The following is a 26811-nucleotide window of genomic DNA, read 5'->3' as shown; positions in this document are numbered from 1 at the left end:
GATTTCTTGCTTTTCTGTTCTAAATTATAAACGTCTATATAATTCTGAATTTTATGTTCTCACTCGCAGTGATGTATATGGGCCCCGGCATGATAATCAGTTTCCATCAGGACAGACCAAGATGATGCTGATGATATAGCCATTGACTTAGTGAAAGAAATACAGATCTTAGAATCACATGCATTTGAGTTCTGCCACTGTCTTGGTGGATTGCCTGTTTGAATAAGCTTCACCTCTGAACTGCATTCTCTGCACCTATAAACAAGAAATTATATATAGCTACCTTATAGGACATGTCAATGCACTTAGACTAGTGTCTTGTACTTAAAATATGCTCAATAAATGTAACATAAATAGCAAACATTGAAAGGGTAGGGGTAGATATATATTGTGATGTTACGTTTGATAAGAACCTGAGTTTTTATGTAAACACTTTGTGTGTGTGTGTGGTTCTGGGGATGAAACCCAAGGCATCTACCTCCAAGCTACAACCCCAGCCCTATTTTTAATTCTTATTTTGAAACAGGAGCGTATTAAGTTGGGGAGAGCCTCACTAGTTGAGGCTGGTCGTGAACCTGTGATCCTTCTGTCTCAGCCTTCAAAGTACTGGGATTACAAGCATGTGCCACTACGCCCAGCTTTATGTAACCATTTTGTGTTACTGGATCCATATTATTATATCCTGCCATTTCTAGAAATGTTAAGGTTAAGAATATATTGATTGTTGATCCATGCACAGTTGCGTTGTTTTTTAGGTCTTATATTTTTCATATATGGATTTTTTTTTTTAGGCTGATTCAGTGTGAAAATGAGGTAGGAAAATTGTTGTTTATCACAGAAATTCCAGAATTAATACTGGAAGACCCCAGTGAAGCCAAAGAGAACCTCATTCTACAAGAAGCATCCGTGATAGAGTCTCTGGCTGCCGACGGGAGCCCGGGACTGAAGTCAGTGCTGTCTACAGGCCGGAGTTTAAGTAACAACTGCGACGCAGGAGAGAAACCAGTGGTCACCTTCAAAGAGAACACCAAGCCACGGGAAGTGAACAGAGACCAAGGAAGAAGCTTTCCTCCCAAAGAGGTGAGGAGGGGCTGTAGCAAAGGAATAACTGTAACTAAGAATGATGGAAAGAAGGACCACAGCAAGAGGAAAGCTGAGACCAAGACATGCACCTTAGGAAAGTTACAGGAATGAGGAAAGCAGAGCGTGGCAGTGCAGTAAGCTGCATCTGAACACAGAGCAAGTGAAGGAAGGCTCACCCAAGGCGAGGTTTGTCATTCTATTTCTAAAGCCTCGAGCATTGGCTGTTCTGAGTTTATGTGCACTCCAAGAAGGCATGGCAAGGTATGTAAAGAGCCGTGGTAGGGCCGGGGATTCATTCAGGCCTTAATTAGCATGCAAGAGGCCTTGGGCTCAATCCCGGGTACCTCAGAAAAAGTGAGCCGTGGTAGATGGTTACTTCTTCAGTTCTTAGGAATATGAGTGGAAAAAACTAAACCTAACTGGAGATAAATTCTATCAGTTCCTCTGGTTAGTGTTTTGAAATGACCAGTTTTGGAGCCATCAGTTCACACAGGGCTATATTTTTCTTTGGGGGGTGGTATAATTATCCTTTGTTAGTGTTACAGTAGAGATTTGGGGTCTTTTAGAGAACCAAAAGTTTATTAAGGCTTGTACAGTTTCGGGTTTTTGTTCTTTTCCCAAGATTCACTGTACAAAACAAGATGTCCCCTTAGAAAGAGGTGCTCAGCCAGGCCCACATCTGAGGCTGAGACAACAGCATTGGAAGTTTAAGGCCAGCCTCAGCAACAGTGAGATGCTCAGACACCTAGCTAAGACCCTATTTCAAAAGAAAAATAAAATTTGGGCTGGAGAGATAGCTTGGAGGTAGAATGCCCCTGAGTTCAATCTCCAGTACCAAAAAGAAAGAAAGAAAAAGCCTGGCATGGTGTCGTACACCTGAAATCCTTGCACTTGGAAGGCTGAAGCAGGAGGATTGCAGGTTCAAGGACAGCCTCAGAAAGTAGTGAGACATCAACCTAGCAAGACCCTGTTTCCAAATAAAAAATAAAATCAGGCTGGGGGTGTAGCTCAAAGATAGAATGCCTCTGTGTTCAATACCCCAGTAACACACAAAAAAACAAAAGATGAGGCACTTTTTTTTTTTTTTTTTTTTTTTTTCAGATTTTTTGCCGGTCCCGTTCAGTATCACTGTGCTACTTAATATTATCCTGGCTCAGGAATTTGTGAAACAAGCACCCAGATCTCTTGCTGGGAAAAGATAAGGACTGCTTGGTTCTTTGTGACTGTATACAGTTTAAATGAATACCTAATGTAGCTAAGTAGTTCGTTAATACATACTGGTAAATGTTTGCATGAGGAACCTTATGTGGGTAAAAGCAGCTTACAGATAAAAAATACCTTTAGTTCCCTCTTAGATTTTTTATTTTATTTTATTTTATTATTATTATTTTGTGTGTGTGTGTGTGTGTGTGTGTGTGTGTGTGTGTGTGTTTTACTGGGGTTCCTGGGAACCCTTCTACTTCCAGGCTACACTCCCAGACCTATTTTATACTTTTTTATTTGGAAACAGGGTCTCTTAAGCCAGTGTGGCTGGCTTCGAACCTGCGTGATCTTCCTGTCTCCGCCTCCCAAGCATGGGGATTACAAGCGTGCGCCACCACGCCCGGCTCCTCTTAGAATTTTTTGAGAAATAAGAAAATAATAGTTCCTTTTTATGGAACTGGGGATTGAATCCACAGGCATTCTATCTCCAAGCTACACCCCAGCCCTATTTTTTATTCTTTATTTTGAAACAGGGTCTCACTAAAGTAGCTGAGGCTGGCCTTGAACCCGTGATCTCCTGTCTCAGCCTCCCAAGTACTGGGATTACAAGCGTGCATCACCACTCCCTGCTATAGTAGTTACATTTTAAGGTAGGAAGAGAAAGAGAAAAACATGATAGAAATAAAGTAAAGGCATTGGAAGGAAGAGCTGCTAGGGAATGAAAACAAATGGCCTAGAAAGACAGAGAGCAAGCAGTGTGTAGGGACGAGCCCAGCACTGCCTTCTTGCCTTCCTCCATTGTCTGTAATGCCTTTCGGTAATTTCCAGACTGGTGCTAAAACCTTCTTTCCAGTCCCTGATCCATCTTAGATCTGCCTATAGATAATTACAGGAAGCCTAATAGAGGCAGTACGTCGTCGCACCGTAACTCATCCCAAACTTTCTATAAATGCTACTTCTTTCCTGGCTCCGCGTATTGAATCTTAGGCCTCTTCCTTGCTGCGGAAAGTATCCTTATTTATCATGAAAGGTGGTAAGGGAGGTCGATGCCTGGCTCTGCACTTAAGGCTGCTCAGATGAAATTAAACTGGAGGCCCCAAAAAAGTCTCACCTGTGGGTTAACTGTCTTTATTACTTGATAATTCATATAAAGATCCCTGGGCCTGAGCAAGCATCTCGAGGCCAAGGCACATTGTTCAATCCATCGCCATTAGGTATCATCTTGTAAAACAAATGGATTTTAAAGTCCTTTTTACATTTAGTATTTTGTGATTGCATGAAAGCAAATTAAGTAACTTGATTTTTCACTTTTTTTTGTGTGTGTGATACGGGGATGGAACCCAGGGGCATTCTACCTCTTGAGTTACACCCTCAGCCCTATTTTTTTTTTTTTTTTTTTTTTTTGGTGGTACTGGGGTTCCTGGAAGCCCTTCTACCTCTGGGCTACACTCCCAGACCTATTTTTATATTTTTATTTAGAAACAGGGTCTCCTAAGCCAGCACGCGTGGCTGGCTTCGAACCTGCGCGATCCTCCTGTCTCCGCCTCCCAAGCGCGGGGATTACAAGCGTGCGCCACCACGCCCGGCCCTCAGCCCTATTTTTTATTCTTTATTTTGAAACAGGGTCTTACTGAGTTACAAAGGGCCTCACTCAGTAGCTAAGGCTGTCCACAAACCGCGATCTTCCTGTCTCGGCCTCCCAAATGCTGAGATTACAAGCGTGTGCCACCATGCCCAGCGATTTTGTTTCCACTTTTTAAACAGGTGACTTTGAATATTTTCAGGATATACTTTTTGGCATAATGGAATTTTTAAAATATTTTCTTAGGAGGGGGTGTTTCTTTGTGGCACATTTGAGTTCCAGGTTTTTATAGATTTACTTCTGTTGATCATAGGTAAAATCCCAGGCAGAACTAAGAAAGACTCCAGTGTCAGAAGCCAGGAAAACACCTGTAACTCAAACCCCAAGTCAAGCAAGCAACTCGCAGTTCATCCCTATTCATCACCCTGGAGCCTTCCCGCCTCTCCCAAGCCGGCCAGGTGAATACAGGTTTTGTCATTTCTTCATCTTAATTTAATCTCTGTGGGCATTTCTTTTAACCCACTGAGTAATTCTTACTCTTGGAATGATGTTACTGTGCTATAATTATAAAAAAGAAAGAAATTGAGTTTTTCTAATATCTATGAAGTTATTTTGAGCCATTTCTTTGTCATTTATATACAAGTGCATGTTTGTTACTGTGAAGGAATTTCTATCACTAAATAAGAGAAGCTACCTTTAAAACACATGATTACTTCAGTGGATAGAAGAAAAGTAGCCAGTATTCTATATTTAATTCTTAAAATCGTGTTAAAGGTTGACAGCACTGAATATCTGTTGCTTTTATGTTAGAATCCCCTCTCCCACAAATGATGACTTTTCCCCTTTTAACAAGTTTCTTTAGAACTAAAGCTGTGTTCTTCTATTTTGAAGGGTTCCCGCCCCCAACATATGTTATCCCCCCTCCTGTGGCATTTTCTATGGGCTCAGGTTACACCTTCCCAGCTGGTGTTTCTGTCCCAGGAACCTTTCTTCAGCCTACAGCTCACTCTCCAGCAGGAAACCAGGTGCAAGCTGGGAAACAGTCCCACATTCCTTACAGCCAGCAACGGCCCTCTGGACCAGGGCCAATGAACCAGGGACCTCAACAGGCACAGCCACCCTCCCAGCAACCCCTTACGTCTTTACCAGCTCAGCCAACAGCACAGCCTGCAAGCCAGTTGCAGGTTCAAGCCCTAGCTCAGCAGCAGCAGTCCCCTACAAAAGCTGCGCCAGCTTTGGGGAAAAGCCCACCTCACCACTCTGGATTCCAGCAGGTAAGCTACAGCTGTGCCTTTGACCATCCAGAATGTGGGGAGTGCTGGAGTGACCATCTGACCAATTAAAAAAATGCTAAACTTTTTTTTTTTGGTAGTAGTTGGGGTAGAACCCAGGGGCTTTTCTACCTCCGGGTTATACTCCCAGACCTATCTTATATTTTATTTGGAAACAGGATCTCAGTTGCTGAGAGCCTCGCTAAGTAGCCAAGGCTGGCTTTGAACCTGAGTGATCCTCCTGTCTCAGCCTCCCAGGCGCTGGGACTATAAGCATAGCCACCATACCTGGCTAGTTAAACTTTTAAGATATCTTCTCTTAGACTTAAAATGATTACAGAAATGCAGAAGAATTCTCTCTACTGTTAGGAAAGTTTAAATGTTTTCTTCTGTATGGTCTTTTTAATTATTTATTTATTTATTTATTTTTGGTGGAATTGGAGATTGAACCCAGTGGCATTCTACGGCCAAACTACACTGCCAGGCACTTTTAGTTTTTATTTGGAAAAAGGGTCTTGCTAGATTGCTGAGAGTCTCTCTATATTGCTGAGGCTGTCCTTGAACCTGCGATTCTCCTGTTTCAGCCTCCCAAGTACTGGGATTACAAATGTGTACTTTATACCCAGCTCTTCTGTACTTTATTGTTAAAGGATAGAATATTATATCTTTACTACCATTCTTTGCTGCTAACTTTCAGCTTTATGGAAAAAGATTGTCTGAGCCAGATGTGGTGGTGCATGCTTTTGCAAGTATTTGGGAGGCTGAGACAGGAGGATTGCAGGTTCGTAGCCAGCCTCAACTACTTAGGGGGCTCCACAACTTAGTGTGACTCGTTTTCAAGATGAAGAGTAAAAAATAAGGCTGGAGATGTAGTTTGGGATAGACTGTCCCTGGGTTTGATTGCCGATATCACAAAAAAAAAAAAAAGAATTGTAAATAATTCTCTTATTTGAACATAAGAATGAAAATACAATCATGGTCTTGATAGGGTGCTAATATGGCTGTGACATCAGTCTTAAATATTATCCCCACAGTGCTGAAACAGAAGGGGGAATCAGTCTCCCATATTCATTTGTAAAATTTAAAAGAATTGACTTATAAGGGAATCTGAGTTCAATGCCTATAATCTGTTCCCAGAAATCTGTTTGTATTAGAAAACCCAAAGGATAAGGGAAAATACTGCATTGCTTGGTTTATTTGTTTATAGAATCCTCAAGTTTATTTTTTGATTCTAAGTAACACCACACTTTGTCTTCAACTTGGTGACAAGCATCTCTTTTTTAGTATCAACAGGCAGATGCCTCCAAACAGCTGTGGAATCCCCCTCAGGTTCAAGGCCCACTAGGGAAAATCATGCCTGTGAAACAGCCCTACTACCTTCAGACCCAAGACCCCATAAAACTGTTTGAGCCGTCATTGCAACCTCCGGTAATGCAGCAGCAGCCTCTAGAGAAAAAAATGAAGCCTTTTCCCATGGAGCCATATAACCATAACCCCTCAGAAGTCAAGGTCCCAGAGTTCTACTGGGATTCTTCTTACAGCATGGCCGACAATAGAGCTGTAATGGCACAGCAAGCGAATGTGGACCGCAGGGGCAAGCGGCCACCAGGCGTCTTCCGTCCAGAGCAGGATCCCGTGCCCAGGATGCCCTATGAGGTATGTGACCTTCCCTCCAGCCAGCTTCTCAGAGCTAGAGCCACAGTTGCATCTCTTGAATTCTCAAATACAGACTCTATTTGTATTTTTCAAGCCGACACAAAAATTGTACATATTTCCAGAAAACGTTTTAGAAGGCCACTCTGATTCATTAGTACTCCGGTGTTTTGTCTCTTCTTCACATTGGCACCATATATTTTAGTTTGCAGAACTGAAGCATTCTGAAACTTTTTTTTTTTTTTTTTTTTTGGTGGTGGTACTGGGGTTCCTGGAAGCCCTTCTACCTCCGGCTACACTCCCACAGGCTACACTCCCAGATTTATTTTTATACTTTTTTATGTGGAAACAGTGTCTCTTAAACCAGCGCGGCTGGCTTCGAACCTGCGCGATCCTCCTGTCTCTGCCTCCCAAGTGCGGGGATTGCAAGTGTGCGCCACCACGCCTGGCCTTGAAACCTATTTTAAATTGTGAGGGTCTGGCAGAGAAACACGGCATGTTAGGGAATTCTGAAACAAGGGGCTCCTCTCAGGCTGAATCATTTAAATCTAAACATAGCTTTGCTGAGTGTTTAAACAAATTGCTCTCTCGAGTAAACCGGCCAGTTATCTTGGACAGTAGAATTCCCTTTCTTGCCCTTCTATTCAGGAGAGGCAGGTGTGTTCGTTCCTCTGTTAACAGGAAGCATGCCAGTCAGCTTGCTGCGCCGCGTGGTCTGCTCGCTGGCTGCGTTTCCTTGGGTTCTGCGGCCGGTGCCTCTGCTCCTCTGCGGCCCGCTCCTCCTCCGCCTCTCCTGTGCTCCTCTGCGGCCCGCTCCTCCTCCGCCTCTCCTCTGCTCCTCTGCGGCCCGCTCCTCCTCCTCCACCATCCCGCGTCGCTCTGCGCCGGTGTGCTGTAGCCTTTCCTCTGCTGCGTAACTGCTCGCTTGGAGTGCTTGGCTCCCCTGACCTGCCACCTTACCCACCACCGCTGGCCCTTACGCTTCTGCCATGCCTAACTGCGTTTCACTGCTCTCTGTCACTAGGACCCCAAGAGCTCCCCTTTGCTTCCTCCGGACCTGTTAAAGAGTCTGGCTGCCTTGGAGGAAGAGGAAGAGCTGATCTTCTCTAACCCTCCTGATCTTTACCCAGCTCTGCTTGGGCCTCTCGCCTCTCTTCCTGGACGAAGCCTTTTTGTATGTATTTGACGATTCTGCTTCCTGCTCTAACCCCAGCTTCTTCCCTGAGATTTTGTAGTACTCCATATGGGTGATTTCTTCTTTCTGGAGCTATGTAGAGTATGTAAATGTATTTCTTTATAGAAGGTTATATTTCCCAAGTGCTGTAAAGTAATTTCAAAATGGTAGTAGGACAGTGACTAGACACTGCAGAGTCCTGCATAGCTCAGTACACGCTAACCAGAGGGCCGCCGGCAGGACGGATTCGCCTGCTCTTCAGGTGGCACTCCCGTCTGGACCCAGGAATGTCAAGTGTCGTTTAATTTTGCCTAGGGATAGTGAGGTTTTTGTTTTCATATATATTAAAAATATGAAAGGGAAGTATGTTTTAGATTTGTTCTTACTGACTTCATTGAACGTACATGGCTCTTTTCTGTTCCCTGACCTAAGTTTAGAGTTAGGTACATACACAGAACAAGTGAGAATGAAGAAGATGCTGTTTAAATATTGAAGTTTATTTTACTGAGAGTGGGGAGAAAGATATATGCCATAAATGGGGTTTTCTCCCTCCCTTCACTACATCTTTTTTTTTTTTTTTTTTTTTTTTTGCAGTACTGGGGGATATTCACCCAGAGGCAGTCTACCTCCGAGCTATACCCCAACCCTATTTTTATTCTTTATTTTGATTTTTGGGTTTTTTTTTTTCTTCTTTTTCTTTTTCTTTTCAGTACTGGAGATAGAACCCAGGGGCTTTCTATCTGTGAGCTACACCCCTAGCCCTATTTTTTATTCTTTATTTTGAAACAGGGTCTCACAGAGTTGCAAAAGGCCTCACTAAGTAGCTAAGGCTGTCTGTGAACCCGGATCCTCCTGTCTCAGCCTCCCAAATGTTGGGATTACAAGCGTAATCCTTCACTACATCTTAAGCCTAAAAAGATTCTCAGTTTTCATTTCTCACGGTTCATTTCCCATAAACAAAGGACAAGAAAACATTCATGAGGTTAAAATGCATTAGTTGTAGTATCATGAAAAATAAAAATGCAGCAGCTTTCATGATAGTAGCTGCCATCCCTGGTATTTGAAGTTCCTTTAACAATTTAACTGTGTGAGTAGCACGAGGCCTCCTCCCAAGGTAACAACAAAAGACCCCTGAAAATTTAAAGTGGTGCCACGCGCAGGGCGTGCTGTTCTAGCAGCCCTACTGCTGTGTGGTCACCGGCCAGCTGTGCCTGTCCCGCTGCCCTTTGCTGGAGTGGCTTGAGGGCCAAGACCAGCGACTCTGTTTTCATATTCTGGGTTCCTGCTGTCTGTTCCTTCCATTGGAATTGGAGCTGATGGTGAAATAAGGAAATTTTTTAAAGTTTTTTTTTTTCCTCTTTTTTTTGCATGTTTAAAACAACAGTGGGAACTGGGCATGGTGGTACATGCCTGTAATCCCAGTACCTGGGAGACTGAGACAGGAGGATTGCAGGTTCTAGGACAGCCTCAGCAAGTCTTGAGATTCTCATCAACCTAGTGAGACCCTGTTTCCCAATAAACATAAAATAGGGCTGGGGGTATAGCTTGGAGATAGAATGCCTATGGGTTCTATCCCCAGTACCAAAAAGGGTTTAAGTTATTTAAAAAAAAAAAAACAATGAGGAAGGAAAATCCCACTGATAACTCTTCTTGTATTTAACATTGTCAAGAATATAATGTGGGTAAAAATGGCTTGAACATAGCAAGTGTTTAGCAAATGTCTTGCTAGCCCACTATTTGGTGACAGTGAGTATTAGAGGTTTACCACACTCCTTCTCCAGAACTTTCTTAGGACGAACACATAGAAGCTTGACTTGAATTTTAAGAAATGCCATAAATGTAGCTGCTTAGGAACATAAACAAAATCAGTTGTCACATGGATTTGGGGGTGTATTGTTGTTGTACTAAGGATGGAACCCAGGGGCCTTCTACCTCCAGGCTAACCTCAACCCTACTTTATTTATTTGGAAACAGGATCTCACTAGTTGCTGAGGCTGTCCTTGAACCTGTGATCCTTTTATCTTAGCCTCCCAAGTACTGGGATTACAGGCATGCACCACCATGCCCAGCTTCTTGAAAGGCTTTCTATAGGTCATCATTGTCAGTGTTCTAAAACCTTAGGAGCCAGATGTGCTAGTGTACACTTGGAATCCCAGTACTTGGGAGGCTGAGACAGGAGGATCACAGGTTCAGGGCCAGCCTCAGCAACTTAGACCCTATTTCAAAATAAAAAATAAAATAGGGCTAGGGGTATAACTCAGAGGTTGAATGCCCCTGGTTTTAATCCCCCATACTGCAAAACACAAAACAAATATATATATGGAATAAACATGGTAGAACAGTTTGACATCTTATTTCAAAATTCTTCCAAATGCAGCCATTGGCAAGGGGAATCCTGAGATTTCATGCCCAAAAAAACACTTCTAACTCCCATTCTCTAGAGCCCCTGGTCTCTGCCAAAATCTCAGCTCGACTAGGCTGACGAGTTAGTGGCCGTCGACACTCAGCTGGTGTCGCGGTGTCCAGGCTGAGCGCATACCTTCTAAGCCAGCGTGGTGCACGTGGAGCAAGGACAGGGTGCTTATGTGGTGGTCTCTGACTTTGGGTGCATGGTATCTCACGCTAATAGTAAGAAAGTGCAAGGCCTAATCCAGCTGCTCTGCTCTTATCTCTGGGACTGTGAAGAAATCCCTGTTGGAGAAGCCCTCGGAGCTAATGTCGCATTCTTCCTCCTTCCTGTCCCTCACCGGCTTCTCTCTCAACCAGGTAGGCACACACTTACCAATCTTGCTTGTGCTTTTAGTGTTATAACCAGAGGTTTTTTTCTCATTCTGTTTTAGCACACCTGTTTTTCTCTTTCCCTTCTTTTCATATATGAGTATTTTTCACGTATTTTTTTCCCTTGTCTCTGATTGGGGCAAACTAGTAACTTGTACATTATGAATTTGAATCCTTTAACTTCTTAATATTAAAGTCTTTAAGATTCTATTGTTTGGTCAAATAAATTATCCATTGTTTTTAACCTGGGTGGTTTACATAGAGAAAACTAAGGTGGGTGAGAGAAGGCAAAGGGGAAAGTTAATGTGAAAGAAGTAAAAGCCTCGGAAGTTTGTCTTACTAAGAAAAGCCCAGCTATGCTAAGAATCTGTAAATTTGACATTGCATCTCTTAAATCTCAGTTTCCTTAAGAAAGTTTGTAACTTGACTGCCATGTCTTTCAGGAAAGATACCCAAATAACAGTATGTTCAATGAGGTATATGGGAAAAATCTAACAGCCGGTTCCAAAGCAGAACTCGGTCCCTCGATGGCTCCCCAGGAAACATCACTATACTCCCTTTTTGAAGGGACTCCATGGTCTCCATCACTTCCTGCCAGTTCAGGTATTAACTAGTCTTTAAATTAGAATCCTTGCCTTTCTCGAGCATCCAAATTGTCTTACGTGTTAGTAAGATGCTATATTTTTAAGTGTATTAGTTATTTTTAAATAACTTCTGAAAGGAGGAAAAAGCCTGATTAAGTCAGTTTATGTAATAAATGCTACTTTTTTTTTTTTTTTTTTTTTTTTTTTTTGCGGTACTGGAGGTGGAACCCAGGGGCATTCTACCTCTAAGCTATACCCCCTGCCCCATTTTTTATTTTTTAATTTGAAACAGGTTCTCACTGAGTTGTAATGGGCCTCACTAAATAGCTGAGGCTGTCCACAAACTGAGATCCTCCTTTCTCAGCCTCCCAAATGCTGGGGTTACGCATGTACCACTACACCCGGCAATAAATGTTGTTTTTTGTTTGTTTGTTTTTGTTTTTTTTTTTTTTTTGGTGGTGCTGGTGGTGGAACCCAGGGGCTTTCTACCTCAGTGCTACACTCCTAGACCTATTTTATATTTTATTTGGAAACAGGGTCTCACTAAGTTACTGAGAGCCTCACTAAGTAGCTGAGGCTGGCTTCAAACCTGTGCCATCCTCCTATCTCAGTCTCCCAAGCACGGGGATTACAAGCGTGCGCCACCACGCCTGGCTAAATGCTACTTTTTAAAAAAGGCTTTTACATTCTAGGTAACCAATAGAGTTGTGAGAGAAAGCTTTGAGTTTGATATTACGGTTTCAGCTGTTTTTTTTTTTTTTTTAAGATTTGTTTGTAGATATTCTTTTGGGGGGAATTTTAGGGTTTTTTGTTTGTTTGTTTGGTGGCACTGGGGGCAGAACCCAGGGGCTTTCTACCTCTAGGCTATACTCCCAGACCTATTTTTTTAATATATATATTTTATTTGGAAACAGGATCTCACTAAGTAGGTAACGCTGGCTTTGAACCTGTGCAATCCTCCTGTCTCAGCCTCCCAAGCACTGGGATTACAAGCCTGTGCCACCACGCCCGGCCTGGAATTTTAGTTTTTTAAGTAAAGATTTTTCAGCCAGGCATGGTGGCATATGGTTGTAATCCTAATACTTGGAAGGCTGAGACAGGAGGATTGCAGGTTTGAGGACAGCCTCAACAACATAGCAAGACTCTTAGCAATATAATGAGACCCTGTTTAAAACTAAAAGATAAAATAGGGTTGGAGAATATGGTTCAGAGGTAGAACTCCCCTGGGTTCAATCCTCAGTACCAAAAATTTTTAAAATTAAAAATTTTTTGTTTTATAAACCAAATCTGATTTTATGGTAATTCAAGAAATCTATTTCTGATGAAGAAAACTATGAGTGTTTTTCTGAAATAGGACAGAATAGTACATTTAATTAACAAAATTTTCCATTTTGTTTTCTATTTTAAGGCAAGGAATGTGCTTTAGGTAGATGCAGTAAGGTAAATTAGTGCATCTCATAGATTCTTCTATGGGGCCCTTAATTTACTTTAAGTAGAATTTAAATGCTCAGATCCATGAGGAACAGTTCTTGATATGTTTGCAAAACATCTAATGCCCTACTATTATGTAATAGATCATTCGACACCAGCCAGCCAGTCTCCTCATTCCTCTAACCCAAGCAGTCTGCCCAGCTCTCCTCCAACACACAACCATAATTCTGTCCCGTTCTCCAACTTTGGACCCATTGGGACTCCAGATAACAGGGACAGGAGGACAGCAGACCGATGGAAAACTGACAAGCCAGGTGAGAGCTGGGCTTCGTCATCTAGCCGTAGGGACGTGACCTGCCCTGTCCTGACCATCTCCTTGAATCCTTACCTCTGTTCTTCCCTTAGCCATGGGTGGGTTTGGCGTTGATTATCTCTCAGCAACATCATCCTCCGAGAACAGTTGGCACCAGGCCAGCACTCCGAGCGGCACCTGGACAGGCCACGGCCCCTCCGTGGAGGACTCCTCTGCTGTCCTCATGGAGAGCCTAAAGGTGAGTCGATGTTAGAGCAAGAGCCACACACCAAGACTCGGCAGCAGAAGTGTCTCTGCTTTCACTTCCCTCAGTGGCTGGGCTACTAGTGCAGCCTTCGAGCTGCTGATCTGTAGCGCACCGGTAGCACAATCTTAGGAACGTAGCCTGACTCTTGAGTGGAATTATTGTTTGGGGATTGAACCCAGAGGCATTTTACCTCTGATGCTGCATCCAAACCTTTTTCTTTTTTGTTTTGAAATGGTCTCCTAGGTTGCTGAGAGTCTCACTAAATTGCTGAGGCTAGTCTTGAACTTCAGTCCCCCTTTCTCACTCCCAAGAACTGGGATTACAGGCGTTGTACACCCCCATGCCTGGCTATTTGTTGTTTTTTTTTAATATGTTAATTTACTAATGAAGAGTATCTTCAGGGGGGCCAAAAACATAAAGGTTTTAGTTTCATTTTCAGGTTAAGAAGCCTCTAAGTGATAGAAGAGAATGTAATATTAGAAATGCTTTGTTTGCTTAAAATTTTTATAGTAAACATCCCCTATGGTACCTCATGGAGTTGAGTTTTAGTAAAAAGGCTTCATTTTAAATATAATTTTACCTTTCTAGTTTAAAATAATGTAATTGGCACTGGTCTTGAAAGTCTTCTAATGGCATGATATTTTTATTTCTTTATTCATTTATTTAATTTTTTGGCACTTGGGGTTACGCTCAGTGGCATTCTACCTCTGAGCCCCAGCCCCAGCCCTATTTTATTTTGAAACAGTCTTACCAGGTTGATGAGAGCTAGGTTGCTTTAGGGAGCAGAGTGGGCTTCTTGGGACATATATGCCTTTATACTTGGCTGGGATTAAACAACAAACTCCAATCAGACAACCAGGCATTTGGCCTCTGTTGACAAGATGTGGCTTTTTCAGTCTATCTGGTCCAGCTCCATGATGCATCCTGGACCTTCCGCTCTGGAGCAGTTGTTAATGCAGCAGAAGCAGAAACAGCAGCGAGGACAAGGCACCATGAACCCTCCACACTGAGGCCAGAGTGGCGGCCCGGGAACGAAGGCTGCACAAACCACGGCATGCTGGGTTTGTAGGACTGGCCACAGTCCCTGCAGGTGGCAGCCCTCTTGTCTGTTTCTCGCTGTCAGGAGGGTGTAAGTGTTCCACCAGCCCGCTGAGTGTGCACGAAATGTTCGCAGTGCAACAAAAAGAAAAATCCATCAGGAACTCTCCGCCCCCCCAGGTCCTTCCGGAGGGAGAGGGGAGCTGCTGCTGTCTCACTCGGCCACCTGTGCGCGCCTCTCGCCTGCTCCATTGTGCATGTCCCTAGCCGCGGGGGAGAGAGCCGAGAAGGGAGGCAGGTGGAGAAGCCAGGGACTTCTCAGTCCTTTTTCCTCTTTGGGGAATAAAATAGGAATCCATTCACGGTTGCTTTGCTGACTGAGAATGTAGTTGAAAATGTTCCTGAACATCTTTTATTATTGTTATTACTCTCAGTAGTAAAATATCACACTGAATTCTTCCATACACAGGTGTGCTTCTAGTCAGCGTGTAGCAAAGGCAGCCCGTTCACTGCTCCTGTGAGAGGGCGGGTGGGGACGCAGCCTCTTGAGTAGAGGAGTGCCCGCAGGGAGAGCACGGCCCGGCCACGGCGCCCCACGGAGATTCCAGCAGAAATGCCCTTCACTCTAGGTGCTGGCGCCCACCCCAGCCGAGCGAGGATGCGGTGTGGTGGCCGCGCTGGGCCGGGCCGGGCCGGGCCGGGCTGGACTGGCAGGAGACTGCCGGGGCTTCAGAGGCGCATTCCCAGTCGTAGCCTCAGAGGGCAGGCCATCCACCCATGGCCTGGCGTCTCGATGGGCAGAAGCTTTCAGTGTGGTTCTTTGTTTGGTTGGTTTCTGTGCCCCTCCCACTTACCAGCCTCCCACGCCTGTCTCATCCTTTTTACCCTCTGCTGTATGCTAGTAATTGTTTTTATCCCTAATGTGTACATCTCACCAAGAAGCAACAGCATGGGGCCCAGCAGCTGGGGCCCAAAAGACAGTGTGAAGGGGAAGGAAGCAGCGGCACCTGTGCGGCCACGGAGGGCCCGGGCGGCCGGCGGCAGCCTCCCAGCCTCCACCTCGAGACCAAGCAGCGCAGACACACGCACGCCGGGAACCGAGGAGAACACAACGAAGGCCATTTTGGAAAAGGCGAAAGAAAGGAAAATAAACTTTTACTTGATATTTATTAGGAGGAAAGAGGACTGAAGATGTTCTTGTGTGGACACAGAACGACAGCATTTCTGTTAGTCATTTCTTGGAAAAGTAATATTTTAAGGGGAAATTATGGAAGCAATCTAAACGTCCAGTTGCTGTGCTAGTGCTAGGGCTTCTTGCTGGGAGGTCTGGTGTGTGTGCGTGTGCACGTGTGTGTGTTCACACGCCCATCTGTTCTCCTGGAGGGAGGGTTGTGTGTCTTGAGTGTGTGAGTTGGTGTGGAACTGAGCGAAGCACAGCCGGGAGCCCCGGATCGACCCAGCAGTGACGGGCGGGGTGGTGCTCGGCTCAGAGTGGGTGGCGGACGTCACTGCTCTGATACTCTGACGTGCTGTTTGGGGGTTGCTTGTTTTTGGGTTTGTTTTCGAAAGGTCGAAAGGGTGAAGCCCCACCAGTGGCAACGTGAAAGCCTTTGTGCTCCCCAGCCCCTTTCCGCTTCCCTCCTGCCACCTTTGACTGGTGTGTGTGTGTTTGAGCTCTGCATTCAGGCAGCTGCAACATTCCAGTGTTTGCAGTGTCACGGATTCTTGCACCCTAGATGAGCTAGCCAGGTGTGTCACCTCCCTCTGGTCAGACCCAGCTTCCATCAGCAGCCCCGTTGTGCATGAGAATTTGGTGTTTGGAATGTTTTCCGAGCGGGGCGGGTTCTCGCCATGTAATCCTCACTGCAGAGTACTGAGGCGGGGGAGGATCTTCATCAGAAACTGGTTTGTGTAGTAAACTACTTTTGTGGGGTTTTTGTTTGTTTTCTTTTGGGGTTTTTTTGTTTTGTTTTTTGTTTTGTCTGTCTGTGCAAGACCTGCAGCTGCTGAAATCAGCTTTGCCTTTAATTAAACCATGTTCTCTCCAACCAGATCTGTGTTTAGATTGTTTCTTTTTATATCCTGAAAGGTACAGTTTTAAAGAAATTTCAACTTAGAGAATTTTACCTGCCTATAACTTGTCCAGGGAAAAGCAAAGCTGGTCAGAATGTGAATACATCTCAGGGTGGTTTTTGCTTTTCATAGCATACAAACCAGTCCCAATGAATTACTATGAGAAGGAAAATAAAAGCTCATTTCCAAAATTTTTTACTTAATAAAGAATGGCTTATGTGAAGGAGTTACATAACACTCAACACCCCCCGCCAAGCCCTATTCTGTTAATGAGCAATTCAGAGATGGTTTATCGTTTCAGCCTATAAAATTAAGTCTGATTAACACCAATAATCATTACCGTTCTTAGCCTTGGGGGGGCTTCTCCTCCATCTGTGTCCAAGGTTTTCATTGGTAGCTTGCTGGGCCTTCAACAGTGGGCTGGGAGCGAGGGCTCATCCTGACTGCCTTTACTAGCTATTGATTGAATCTAAACTCATTTCTTAACTCTGCTTTTCATAAGCACCTACACATCTGGAAAAATGTTAACAAAGCCATACATACTCTACAAGAAGAAGGGGCAAAAGAATTAGACTGGGTTCCAAGGTCCAGTATTTATGGAATCCTTCATCCAAGCTAATCATGAGTGACAACCAAAATAAAGTTTTAATGGGTCTTAGTGTGATAATAACCATAGTGTGAAATAATCAAATGAACTGGCTTCCGGAACACAGCTTTTTACCACTTGAACCTAATTCAGTCCAGGTTCTGTGTAAGCAATGTCTGAGACTTTAGTAAGAAAACAAGTTTGAAGCCAGGTGTGGTGGCTCATCCTTGTAATCCCAGCATTCAGAAGGCTAAGACAGAAGGATTGCAGTTGGCAGCCAGCCTCAGCTACTTAGTGAGGCACCTTGCAACTCAGACTGTTTCAAAATAAAGAATAAAATATAGGGCTGAGGGTGTAGTTCGGAGGTAGAAAGCCCCTGGGTTCCGTGCCCAGTATACACCTCAATAACCTAGATTACTTGAAGCCTCTGGAGTCTATTATATTAATGGTATAAGAACAAGAATGTTTCTACTCAGCTCTTGGACCTGGATGTCTTATTTTTGTAAGATAGGTTTTTTATTGAGATAGCACACATACAGAGAAGTGCACCATATAAGCTTGCACTCTGACTTTTTTTTCTTTATTTTGGTGGTACTGGGGTTCCTGGAAGCCCTTCGACCTCCGGGCTACACTCCCAGACCTATTTTTTACATTTTTTTATTTGGAAACAGGGTTTCATAGGCCAGCGCCCGCGGGCCCGCGGCTGGCTTCGAACCTGCGCGATCCTCCTGTCTCTGCCTCCCAAGCGCGGGGATTACAAGCGTGCGCCACCACGACCGGCTAAGCTTGCACTCTGAGTTTTCACAAAGTAAACATATCTGGTAGCCAGTGCTTAGGCTTCTTGAGACCCTACAAGAAAGACCTCACACCTCTCCCCGACGCCTCGCTCACCCCCTTCCATGTACGGGGTGCTCCGTCCTGAACGCTCCTGCCCTTGCCTTGTAGGTGTAATTTTAACGGGGAATGATGGGTTAGTGAACACTTCCAAACTTTAAGGTCTCATTACAGAGTACATCAGAGATCTGGTAAAGCTTGCAGATGAATAATAGAGCTTCCTCCCCCCTCCCCAGCTTGGCAGACTGTGAAACATCCTAGACGACTGGACGGATGCTTTCCAAATCCGTGGCTGCGTGCTCTCTGACAAAGGCTTGGGGGAAGATGCCAACTTTCCCTTTGCACTCCCCTTCCAACCAGTCTTCATTCACTGACAAAAGGAAAATTACATGTGGATCACTAAAACCAGCATAGGAAAATCCCATCTTTTCAGTCCTCCTCCCCCACCTCTAGTTGTGGGAGTGGTGAAGGCAGTGTTGGAAAGTGACTGGAGGTTATTTAGCCTTCTTACTGGTCGCCTTTTTTCTTTTAACCCAGGGGCATTCTACCTCCAAGCTGCACCCCCAGCAGCTTGGAGGTAGAATTTTGTATTCTTTTGAAATATCTCACTGAGTTTCAGAGGACCTCACTAAGTAGCTGAGGCAAATCTGCGCTCCTCCTGTCTCAGCCTCCCGAGTACTGGATTGCAGGCGTGTACCACCACACCTGGCCCCTGAGGTGATTCTAATTGCACTATGTCCACGTTTATAATGTGGGTATGAACTGGAAGCAACTGTCCCAACGTCTAAGGAACGTATTAGAAATGAAACATCTCTGACCCCATCCCAGACTCCAGTATCTAAGGAGAGTTGCCAGGCGATACGCGTGCGTTAAGATTTGGGAAACACTTTGTAGATGAGACCATCTCACAGCATCGAGCACAGTGGAACTCAGCCCTGCCGGCGTGTGCTGACTCCCCGATTTAAACCACTTAGGCTTCTGTGTCATGGGACTATAGTGCTTTCTCTCCATATTTATCGGAAGATTTTTCTTGTGTGTTCTCATTTTTATCTAATCCCTGACTCTCACCCCCCCAAAAAAAAAGACAATTGCAAAATCCTGGACAATTTAGCTGATACATTGACAGTGGCACTTGGAAAATGTCGCTGAGAATTCTTAGACCCAGTCCTGCCCCTGAATTTCCAGGCTCCCTTGAAAGATGTGCGGTGTAGGGCCCTCTGATTCTCTAGTCATTTTGAGCTAATTGCCACACATGCTTCTTACCCCATTAACTTTAAAATCTCCCACTCTCTTCCCATATCTGTTAGGTTTTCTATTGTACATAATAGTTTCTCAGCCAGGTGTGGTGGTGCACACTTGGAATTCCGGTACTTGGGAGGCTGAGATAAGATCACAGGTTCGCAGCCAGCCTCAGCTACTTCGGCACTCTTTCTAAATAAAGAATAAAACAGAACTAGGGGTGTAGCTCAGAGGCTGAATGCCCCTGGGTTCAATCCCTACGACCACAAAATTAAAATAGCAATAATAGCTTCTCATTACTTGGACTTGTCTGCGCAATCTCTCAGCCGTGTGAGCAAGACTCTGTTGACGGGAATTACTTCCAAGTGGAGGAGTGAGACTAAAACCATGAATTAATGCACTGCTTCTCAGAGCATGTGCAGGCCAGTGTTGCCTGGAAACTGGTTAGATGTGCAGATTAGTATCTGGGAAGCGCACCCAGCATGTAGCAAACTCCTGGGGGATGCTTAGGCCCGCTGCAATCTGACAGTCACCAAGACCCCTCCGCTCCCGTTCCACACTTCTAATCTGTTGGTTCCTAACAGAACCTGGCCCGTCACCAGAGACACAAGACAGGAACAGCTGTGTCTAAGTCAACATTTACCTCCTCACCTCTTTGGAAAGCCCATCAATTCAAAGATGCGTGGTTTATTGCAAAGGAAGATTTCAGGCAATTTGCTAACTCTTGGAATGAAAAATCTATGGTTTCTAGAGTGTGGCCATCTGTGATAAGATGTTATCCCAGCCTTGTGCCTGTTGCTTCCCTGCCTGTTAGAGGGACAGACCTGAAAGGGCCCAGCATTCAGTTTTGCCCCCGCCTGCCAAAAGCTAGGGAGGGATTGAAACCACTGGCGACCACTGCGGTGTGTGGGCAACTGATGTTTCCTTCTCTGCCCTTGGCCTTGTGTCTGCTCACAGGAGGGCTCCGTCCTGTGGTCTTGGCTTAGCACTTCACTCACCTGTGGAAAGCACTAGGATTACGTCCCCTTCCAGGAACTCCAGGTCCTCTGGCTGCGTGGCTTCATAACTGAAGAGTGCCACCACTTGGCTCCCTTCCTTAAACCGAGCTGCTGTCTGGCTATCACCATCAGACATTCGTCGCTCTTTAGGTTCATCTAGAAAGCCTTGGTCGCCCTGAAATGATAAAAGGCCTGTTGATTTTGTTAATTTCTATCCTATCTTTTTTTTTTTTTTCTTTTCTTGCAGTACTGGGGATTGGACACAGGGGCATTCTACCTCCAAGCTACATCCCCGGCCCTATTTTATTTTGTATTTTGAAATAGGGTCTCGCTGAGTGGCAGAGGGCCTCACTAAGTGGACGAGGCTGGCCATGAGCCTGCAATCCTCCTGCCTCAGGCAACCCCAACCTGTTTCATCCTGGCGCTCTAAGGCATAATGCCAAACCCGGGCAGACAGTGGCAGGCTTAAGGCTTCCTCTGAGCTCCTAGGACTACTCTTCTGGGTGGGTGGGGGAGGGGGGAACCTCCCAGGCAGCTGGGGTGAGGATGCAGTAAAAGGGAGGCAGAGCTGCAGCTATTAACACTCTGTATTTCCAACACCAAGCCAAGCGCAGTGCTCTGGGAATGCCCGCAATGGTGCTTGATGGAAGAGGCCGCCCCCAGTGGGGCCCCCGCGGGCGCACAGGCTCCTGTACTTACCACTGAGTTCTCACACCAGAGAGTCAGACAGTAGTTTTGCACTTGGCCCCACGCATCCTTCATGCTTGCTTCTGTAACCGGTGCCAGCTCCCCTCCAGCCTGAGGCCGGGGCCGGTAGCTGAGGGATGGCCAGTAAAGCCCATAAATCTCTGGGAGCAGCAGCTCTAGACCCAGCCCTGGCCTCAGGGCCGCCGCCCCAGCCCGTGCTAACCTCAGCCTGGTGTGCTCCGGCAGGAGCTCCAGTTTCCTGGCCACCATGTCCCGGACCTGGCTGTAGGGCAGCCCCGGCTGGGTCTCCAAGAGCACCGTGTACTTGTAGTGCACCTTGAGAGTGTAGAGCTGGGGAACTCTGAGCTTGACTTCCTGTGGGAGGAGACAGCAAGGACCCTGGAGTGCCTGAGCTTTTCAGCCAGTCCTAGACCACGGCGGCCTCGAGTGTGGCAGGGGGAGCGCATTGTGCGGCAGGGTAGAGGCCATGGTTTCCTGAGGTTCCCTAGCCCGCTGAGCGAGAGCCGGCCGCCCAGCTGCAGCCTGACAAGGAGTGTGGGGGGGAGCGTGGGCAGCTCCCCAGCCCACGACGGTGCCACCCTTCCATGGGACTCACTAGAATCCAAAGCCACCCGCCCAAGGAGGGGAGCCCAGGCTCTGCCATCTTCTCCCACTGGAAGAAGTATAAGGAAAACTTACCTTGGGCTCTTCTTTTGGTTTCTGACCTAAATGGAAAAGGTAGGATGTAAAACAAAAGATGGCGGTGAATGAACAGCCTTGGCCTGCTCCTTCCCTGCTCCGAGCGAGACCTCTTAGAACACGGACCCAGCGTCTGCCTTTCCATCCCTGGGGTGGTTCTTGGCCTTAGTGCCTGTGGGGAAGCCTCACTCTAGGGGCAAACCCGCCCTGCTTCTAGGGAGCCCAGAGATTAAGGGATTCGCACCTCCTGACCAACCTCAGAGGGGGCAGGCAGTTAACCCAGTGGGATCCAAGGCACCAAAAAGCAGGGAGTGCAAGATGGCCTTAATTTTTTTTTTTTTCAGTACTGTGGATTGAACCCAGTGGCATTCTACCTCCAAGTTACAGCCCCAGCCCTATTTTTAAGTGTTTGTTTTTTTTGTTTTTGCCAAACCTGGGATGGAACCCAGGGGCATTGTACCTCTGAGCTGCACCTCAGCCCTATTTTTAGTCTTTTTATTTTTGAAACAGGTCTCACTGAGTTGCAGAGTGCCTCACTAAGTAGCTGAGACTGGCCGCGAACCGCGATCCTCCGGTCTCAGCCTCCTGAATGCTGGGATTACAAGCGTGTGCCACCACGCCTGGTTGGTATGTTTTCTAATGTTCATAATATATCAATATAGTAGAATTCCAAGTACTATTTCTGTCCTGGGGTGGGGGGAGACAACTCAAGTGAGGTATGGCATTGTATACCTGTAATCCCAGTACTTGGGAGACTGAGTCAGGAGGATCACAGGTTCAAGGCCAGCCTCAGCAACTTAGCAAGACCCTCTTCAGCAATACCCTGTTTCAAAACAACAGTAACAAAATTATATATATGTAATATATATACATATATATATATTGTATATATATATGTAAAGGGCTGGGAGTGTAGCTCAGAGATAGATGATAGAATGCCCCAGGCTCAATCCCCAGTGCCAAAAATTGTAAACAATCAGAATCAAAGGCCTACATCTGTATTCCTAAAATCTTCCTAGGGTAATAGGTGATCTTTGATGGTCTCCTAGACAGAAAGGAACTGTCAAGGATGGGATGGGGGCCCGGGCAGCTTTTGCATATGGACTTAGTGACCACATAGTGGTTACACAGAAGACCTCTTGTCCTTAAGAAAACTGCTCCCATGTGGCTCCGGCCCCATGTCTGCAGCTCACTTTCACGTGACTTGGCTGGGGGTTACAGAGAGGGGAGCAGGGCCAGTATACAGGGCAAGATGTCAACAATAGTGCACTGGGGTGAAAGGTATTCTTGTGTTTCTTGTACATTACTTCCAACTTTTCTGTAGATTTGCAATCTTTCAAGATAAAAATGCAGGAGAACTGGGCACGGTGGTGCATGCTTGTAATCCCAGTACTTGGGAGGCTGAGACAGGAGGATGGCAGGTTCACAGCCAGCCTCAGCAACTTAGTGAGACCCTGTTTCAAACTAAAGTAATAAAATAAAATAAAATAGGGCTGGGGAGTAGCTTGGAGATAGAATGGCCCTCGGTTCCATTGCCAATTTAAAAAAAAATCTCTTCCCTCTCCCTCTCCCTCTCCATCTTCTTCTTCTCCTCTTCTCCTCCTCCTTCATCTCCTTGTCCTTCTTCTTTCTCTATCTCTCTCTTTCTCTCTTCCAGAGAGCAATTTTGATGATGGGGAGGTCCTGCTTGATCGATCTATCTCGATCAGAACTCATGACTCCCCCAGACAGCCGTCTCTGCGTTAGGGGAGAGGCTTGTGGAGAGACGCTCTGTCTCCCTTTCACATCTCCGCCCCCAAGGGCAATTTATTTTCCAGATACAGGTCCACAGATGTTTGGAAAGCCACTGCAGCCCTCTGAGGGAAGCATGTGCAATTCTCGTCCACTCCACTTTCTTCTGAGGCCTGGGACTGGGTTTCAGCACTTTCAGTGCGTACCAAAGGAAAGCTCTGGCGTTCCCTGTCCCTTGCCCCAGTGCTCTGGAGCAGGTAGTGAGGACCTGGGTTTTGCGTTTTGGGTGGGTGGGTGACACAGGCAAGGAGGCTCGAGGCCGTGTGGTCACAAGCTGAGGGGCATACTGGGAGAAGAAAGCAGAATTTCCCGGGAGGCGGGGAGGGCGCTTCCTGCACAGGCCTGGGATGTCGCTTCAGGGCCACTAACCTGGTGACAACTGGGGTCTTCCTGGGGCACTGAAACTGGGGGGAGGTGGCACATCGGACTCCGGGGAGGTTTCCTGGAGGTGACAAGAAGATAGAACCTTCATGAAGACAAAACTCTCCCTGTGGCCCCCGATGGAGAGGAGCCAGATGGAACTGACTTCCTAAGTTGGCAGGGGGTACTGCCATGCAGGGAGGACTAAGGAACACGCAGGTTACAAGTGGAGGCAGGGCAGGCCCGGGCAGGGACAGCACAGTAGAAATGAGTCCCAGCGGCCCCTGAGCCCTTGCCACCTTCTCCCCTCAGCCATGATAGAAATCCTGGGCAGGCACCGTGCTCTAGTGTTAACAGCAGAGGACGCTGAGAGAGAAGCCCCACTCCCTTTTGCATAGCATTTGAAACCGTGTGTGTGTGTCTGTGTGTTACTGGGGATGAAACCCAGGGGGCATTCTATACCCCCAGTCCTCTATTTTATTTGGAAACAAAGTCTCACTTAGTTGAGGAGGGTCTCACTAAGTTGCTCAGGTTGGCCTCGAACCTGCGATCCTGTCTCAGCTTCCCAAGTACTGGGATTACAGGCGTGTGCCATCACACCTGGCTTTCAAAGCACCTGGATATGGAGACTCTGACCAGAAAGGACTGAGCCCACGCACCACTGGTTGCAGGATCTAGAGAGAGGATCATTCTCTCAGCTGCTCAGACCCAGCTCTCCAGGCCTGGCAGGACGGGCCTCAGAGTGGAGACGGGTGGCAGCAGCTTCAGAAGTAGTGGCTGGCAGGGTGCACTGAATTCACTCCAGAGCAAATCTTGTTTTGTTTTTTAATAGTATTGTGCTAACCAACACATCGGCTCTTCTTTTTGGTGATGGGGACACATCTGGGAAGACCTCACCCTGCGATACTGTGGGCTTGGGGTCCAGGCAGCCCTGCCCAGGAGGATTGGAGGCAGAGGGTTCACTCAGCATAGCTTAGCTTGGCCTTTTCCTTCATCCCAGGCCCAGCTCCGAGCAGCTGGTGCCAGCCCAACTGGCCCAGAAAGAGCGACGAGTCTTCCTTAAGTGCCAGTGATGTCTACACTGCTCCGTCTCAGGCTCTGCTCAGGCCCAGGGAGAGTTCTGAGGGTGGGCGGAACCGGCCAGGCCTCGGGCTTCCTTACCTGGGGCTGCAGCTGAGGGTGAATCCGAAGCTCAACCAGTTCGAGATAGTTGCAGGGAACCAGCCCCTTCTGCAGGGCGACATCACAGAATAAAAAGAGAAAATAAAAATGTGCTCATCGGCGCCGGAACCCTGGGTCAGCCCGGAGTGGCGGGGAAGGCTGGCTCCGCCTTTTGCCACCAGGATCTTGAGCCCTGGCCACCACCCCCACCTCCGAATACCTGCCCGTTGAACATGACCGTGGCCCAGTTATCGTTGCCCTTCTTCAGGACAAAGACGATGTTCCCCGGCATGACCTGGAGCTCCTCTGGTGTCTCAGGCACAAATCCAAACAGCACGCGGTGAGCCTCCCCTTCCAGAGCCCTGCGGGGGTAGACACAAGATCAGCCACTGCTGAGCTTGGCCTGCGTCCTCGCTGTGAGAGAGGCATGAGGGGCTGGGAGCCAGAGACAGCTCCAGGCTCGCTGCTCCTCCACCCCTAACAGCCTGCATGCCCCGGGCTTGCCTGCCTGGTCCCCAGACAGCACCGGGTAAGAAGCGCATGTGAACATACCCTATTACCATACAGTGGCCCCCCTTTACCCACAGGGGGATACCATCCAAGCCCCCAGTGGATGCCTGAAACCACATATAGGCCCCAACCTTACGGGGACCGTTTTTCTCGCTGGCTATATATACAAATTAACACTGTTCCCATCTGAACTAAGTTCTTCCTGCCCACGTGGCTGTAACTTTTACAGTTTGAGGGGTCGCATCAAAACCAGCACCGATTTCTTTTCCCTTCTTCACAATTCCACAAATAAAAGATTCGATCCTACCATAGATCTTAGCAACCTTATCTTTGCAGTTATTTTTTGTTTTGAAACAGGGTCTTGCTAGGTTGCTGAGTCTGGTCTCAAACCTGCAATTCTCCTGTCTCAGCCTCCTAAATACTGGGATCTTTGCATGTAGAGGGAAGCACTTACAGCTTCTTTTGTAAGTAAATTGCTGTCATCACTACTTTTGAGCTTTGGGACATTATTAAAATAATGGTTTTTTTAACACAAGCAGTGTGATTCTGAGACAAGCGATCCTGATCTCATAGACAGGTGGCTAAGTCACTAACGTGCGGGTAGCACATGCTGTGTGGACCCACTGGACAGTGATGATTCGTGTCTGGGTGAACAGATGATGAAGTGTGAGATTTCATCATGCTACGCAGATTGACATTAAACTTAAAACTTATAACTTATTTCTGAAATTTTATATTTACTATTTGTGGATGGTGGTAGACCACAGGACACTGCAGAAAGCTAATCTGCAGATTAAGGGAGGTAACTCTATATGCAGTGAGAGAAGAAAAGAAAAACTATAGAAGCTAGATAAGCCGGCCGTGCAATCCTTGCCCTCTCTTCCCTTCTGAGATGCTCTCAGCTGGGTAAACCTGGCTAGGTCCCACGTCTGGGCTCGGGCGGTTCCCCGGAGTGCAGCAAGCAGAAGGCTGAAAGGTAGAAGCCTTTGAGAGCCAGCTGAGCAAGAAAGGATGGATGGGGCACTGGGTGTGGCCATGCACATCTGTCATCCTAGGACTCGGGAGGCTGAGATCAGAGGATCACAGGTTCAAAGCCAACCTCAGCAATTTAGCGGAACCCTGTTTTAAAATAAAAACAAAAAGGGCTGGGGGTGTAACTCAGAGATAGGATGGTTCTGGGTTCAACGGAAAGGAAAGGAAAGGAAAGGAAAGGAAAGGAAAGGAAAGGAAAGGAAAGGAAAGGAAAGGAAAGGAAAGGGGAGGAGAAAGAAAGAAGGACGGGGAGGAGGAGTCTTGGCCAGCCTTGGGGTGGGGAAGCGGGAGGGTCCGGCAGAGGCAGCGGCTGGGTTATGCTGCCTGGTGTCCCCTTCCCAGATTCCTGAAGACCCATCTACTCCTCCCACCCGGGTGGCTAGTGAGGCTGGCTCTGGGCAGCCTAGGCATGGGGTTCCTGCTCATGTTTTCAGAGTCCTGTGTATTCGTGTAGTCTGTGTGGGGACTCGACCCCTCTCACCAG

The 26811-nt window shown here is 46.6% G+C and overlaps 2 protein-coding genes across 4 annotated transcripts in view; one reads left to right on the top strand and one right to left on the bottom strand.

Moving 5' to 3' along the window:
* The window catches only part of SMG7 (SMG7 nonsense mediated mRNA decay factor), a gene marked incomplete at both ends in the record, with an annotated part of 85804 nt that extends 71475 nt beyond the window's left edge, over positions 1 to 14329 (top strand). For 2 of the 3 annotated variants that reach the window (XM_080699174.1, XM_080699173.1), the window contains 10 exons: positions 792 to 1080; positions 4182 to 4326; positions 4760 to 5142; positions 6424 to 6795; positions 7817 to 7966; positions 10652 to 10732; positions 11188 to 11347; positions 12903 to 13073; positions 13165 to 13310; positions 14216 to 14329. In XM_080699174.1, coding sequence (XP_080555300.1) covers positions 792 to 1080; positions 4182 to 4326; positions 4760 to 5142; positions 6424 to 6795; positions 7817 to 7966; positions 10652 to 10732; positions 11188 to 11347; positions 12903 to 13073; positions 13165 to 13310; positions 14216 to 14329 — 2011 coding nt within the window. The remainder of the gene's footprint in view (positions 1 to 791; positions 1081 to 4181; positions 4327 to 4759; positions 5143 to 6423; positions 6796 to 7816; positions 7967 to 10651; positions 10733 to 11187; positions 11348 to 12902; positions 13074 to 13164; positions 13311 to 14215) is intronic. The other variant, XM_080699175.1, reaches the window with a different exon arrangement.
* A 3778-nt stretch (positions 14330 to 18107) lies between these two features.
* The window catches only part of NCF2 (neutrophil cytosolic factor 2), a gene marked incomplete at both ends in the record, with an annotated part of 28490 nt that continues 19786 nt past the window's right edge, over positions 18108 to 26811 (bottom strand). Inside the window, 8 exons of the mRNA XM_080699086.1 lie at positions 18108 to 18220; positions 20088 to 20262; positions 20787 to 20904; positions 20998 to 21149; positions 21474 to 21499; positions 23634 to 23706; positions 24786 to 24854; positions 25006 to 25147. Coding sequence (XP_080555212.1) covers positions 18108 to 18220; positions 20088 to 20262; positions 20787 to 20904; positions 20998 to 21149; positions 21474 to 21499; positions 23634 to 23706; positions 24786 to 24854; positions 25006 to 25147 — 868 coding nt within the window. The remainder of the gene's footprint in view (positions 18221 to 20087; positions 20263 to 20786; positions 20905 to 20997; positions 21150 to 21473; positions 21500 to 23633; positions 23707 to 24785; positions 24855 to 25005; positions 25148 to 26811) is intronic.

The sequence above is a fragment of the Muscardinus avellanarius genome (assembly GCF_963383645.1).
Source record: "Muscardinus avellanarius genome assembly, chromosome: 7".
Taxonomy (NCBI): Eukaryota; Metazoa; Chordata; class Mammalia; order Rodentia; family Gliridae; genus Muscardinus; species Muscardinus avellanarius.
The sequence above is the reverse complement of the archived record's forward strand: the minus strand, read 5'-3'. Positions and strand labels throughout refer to the sequence as shown.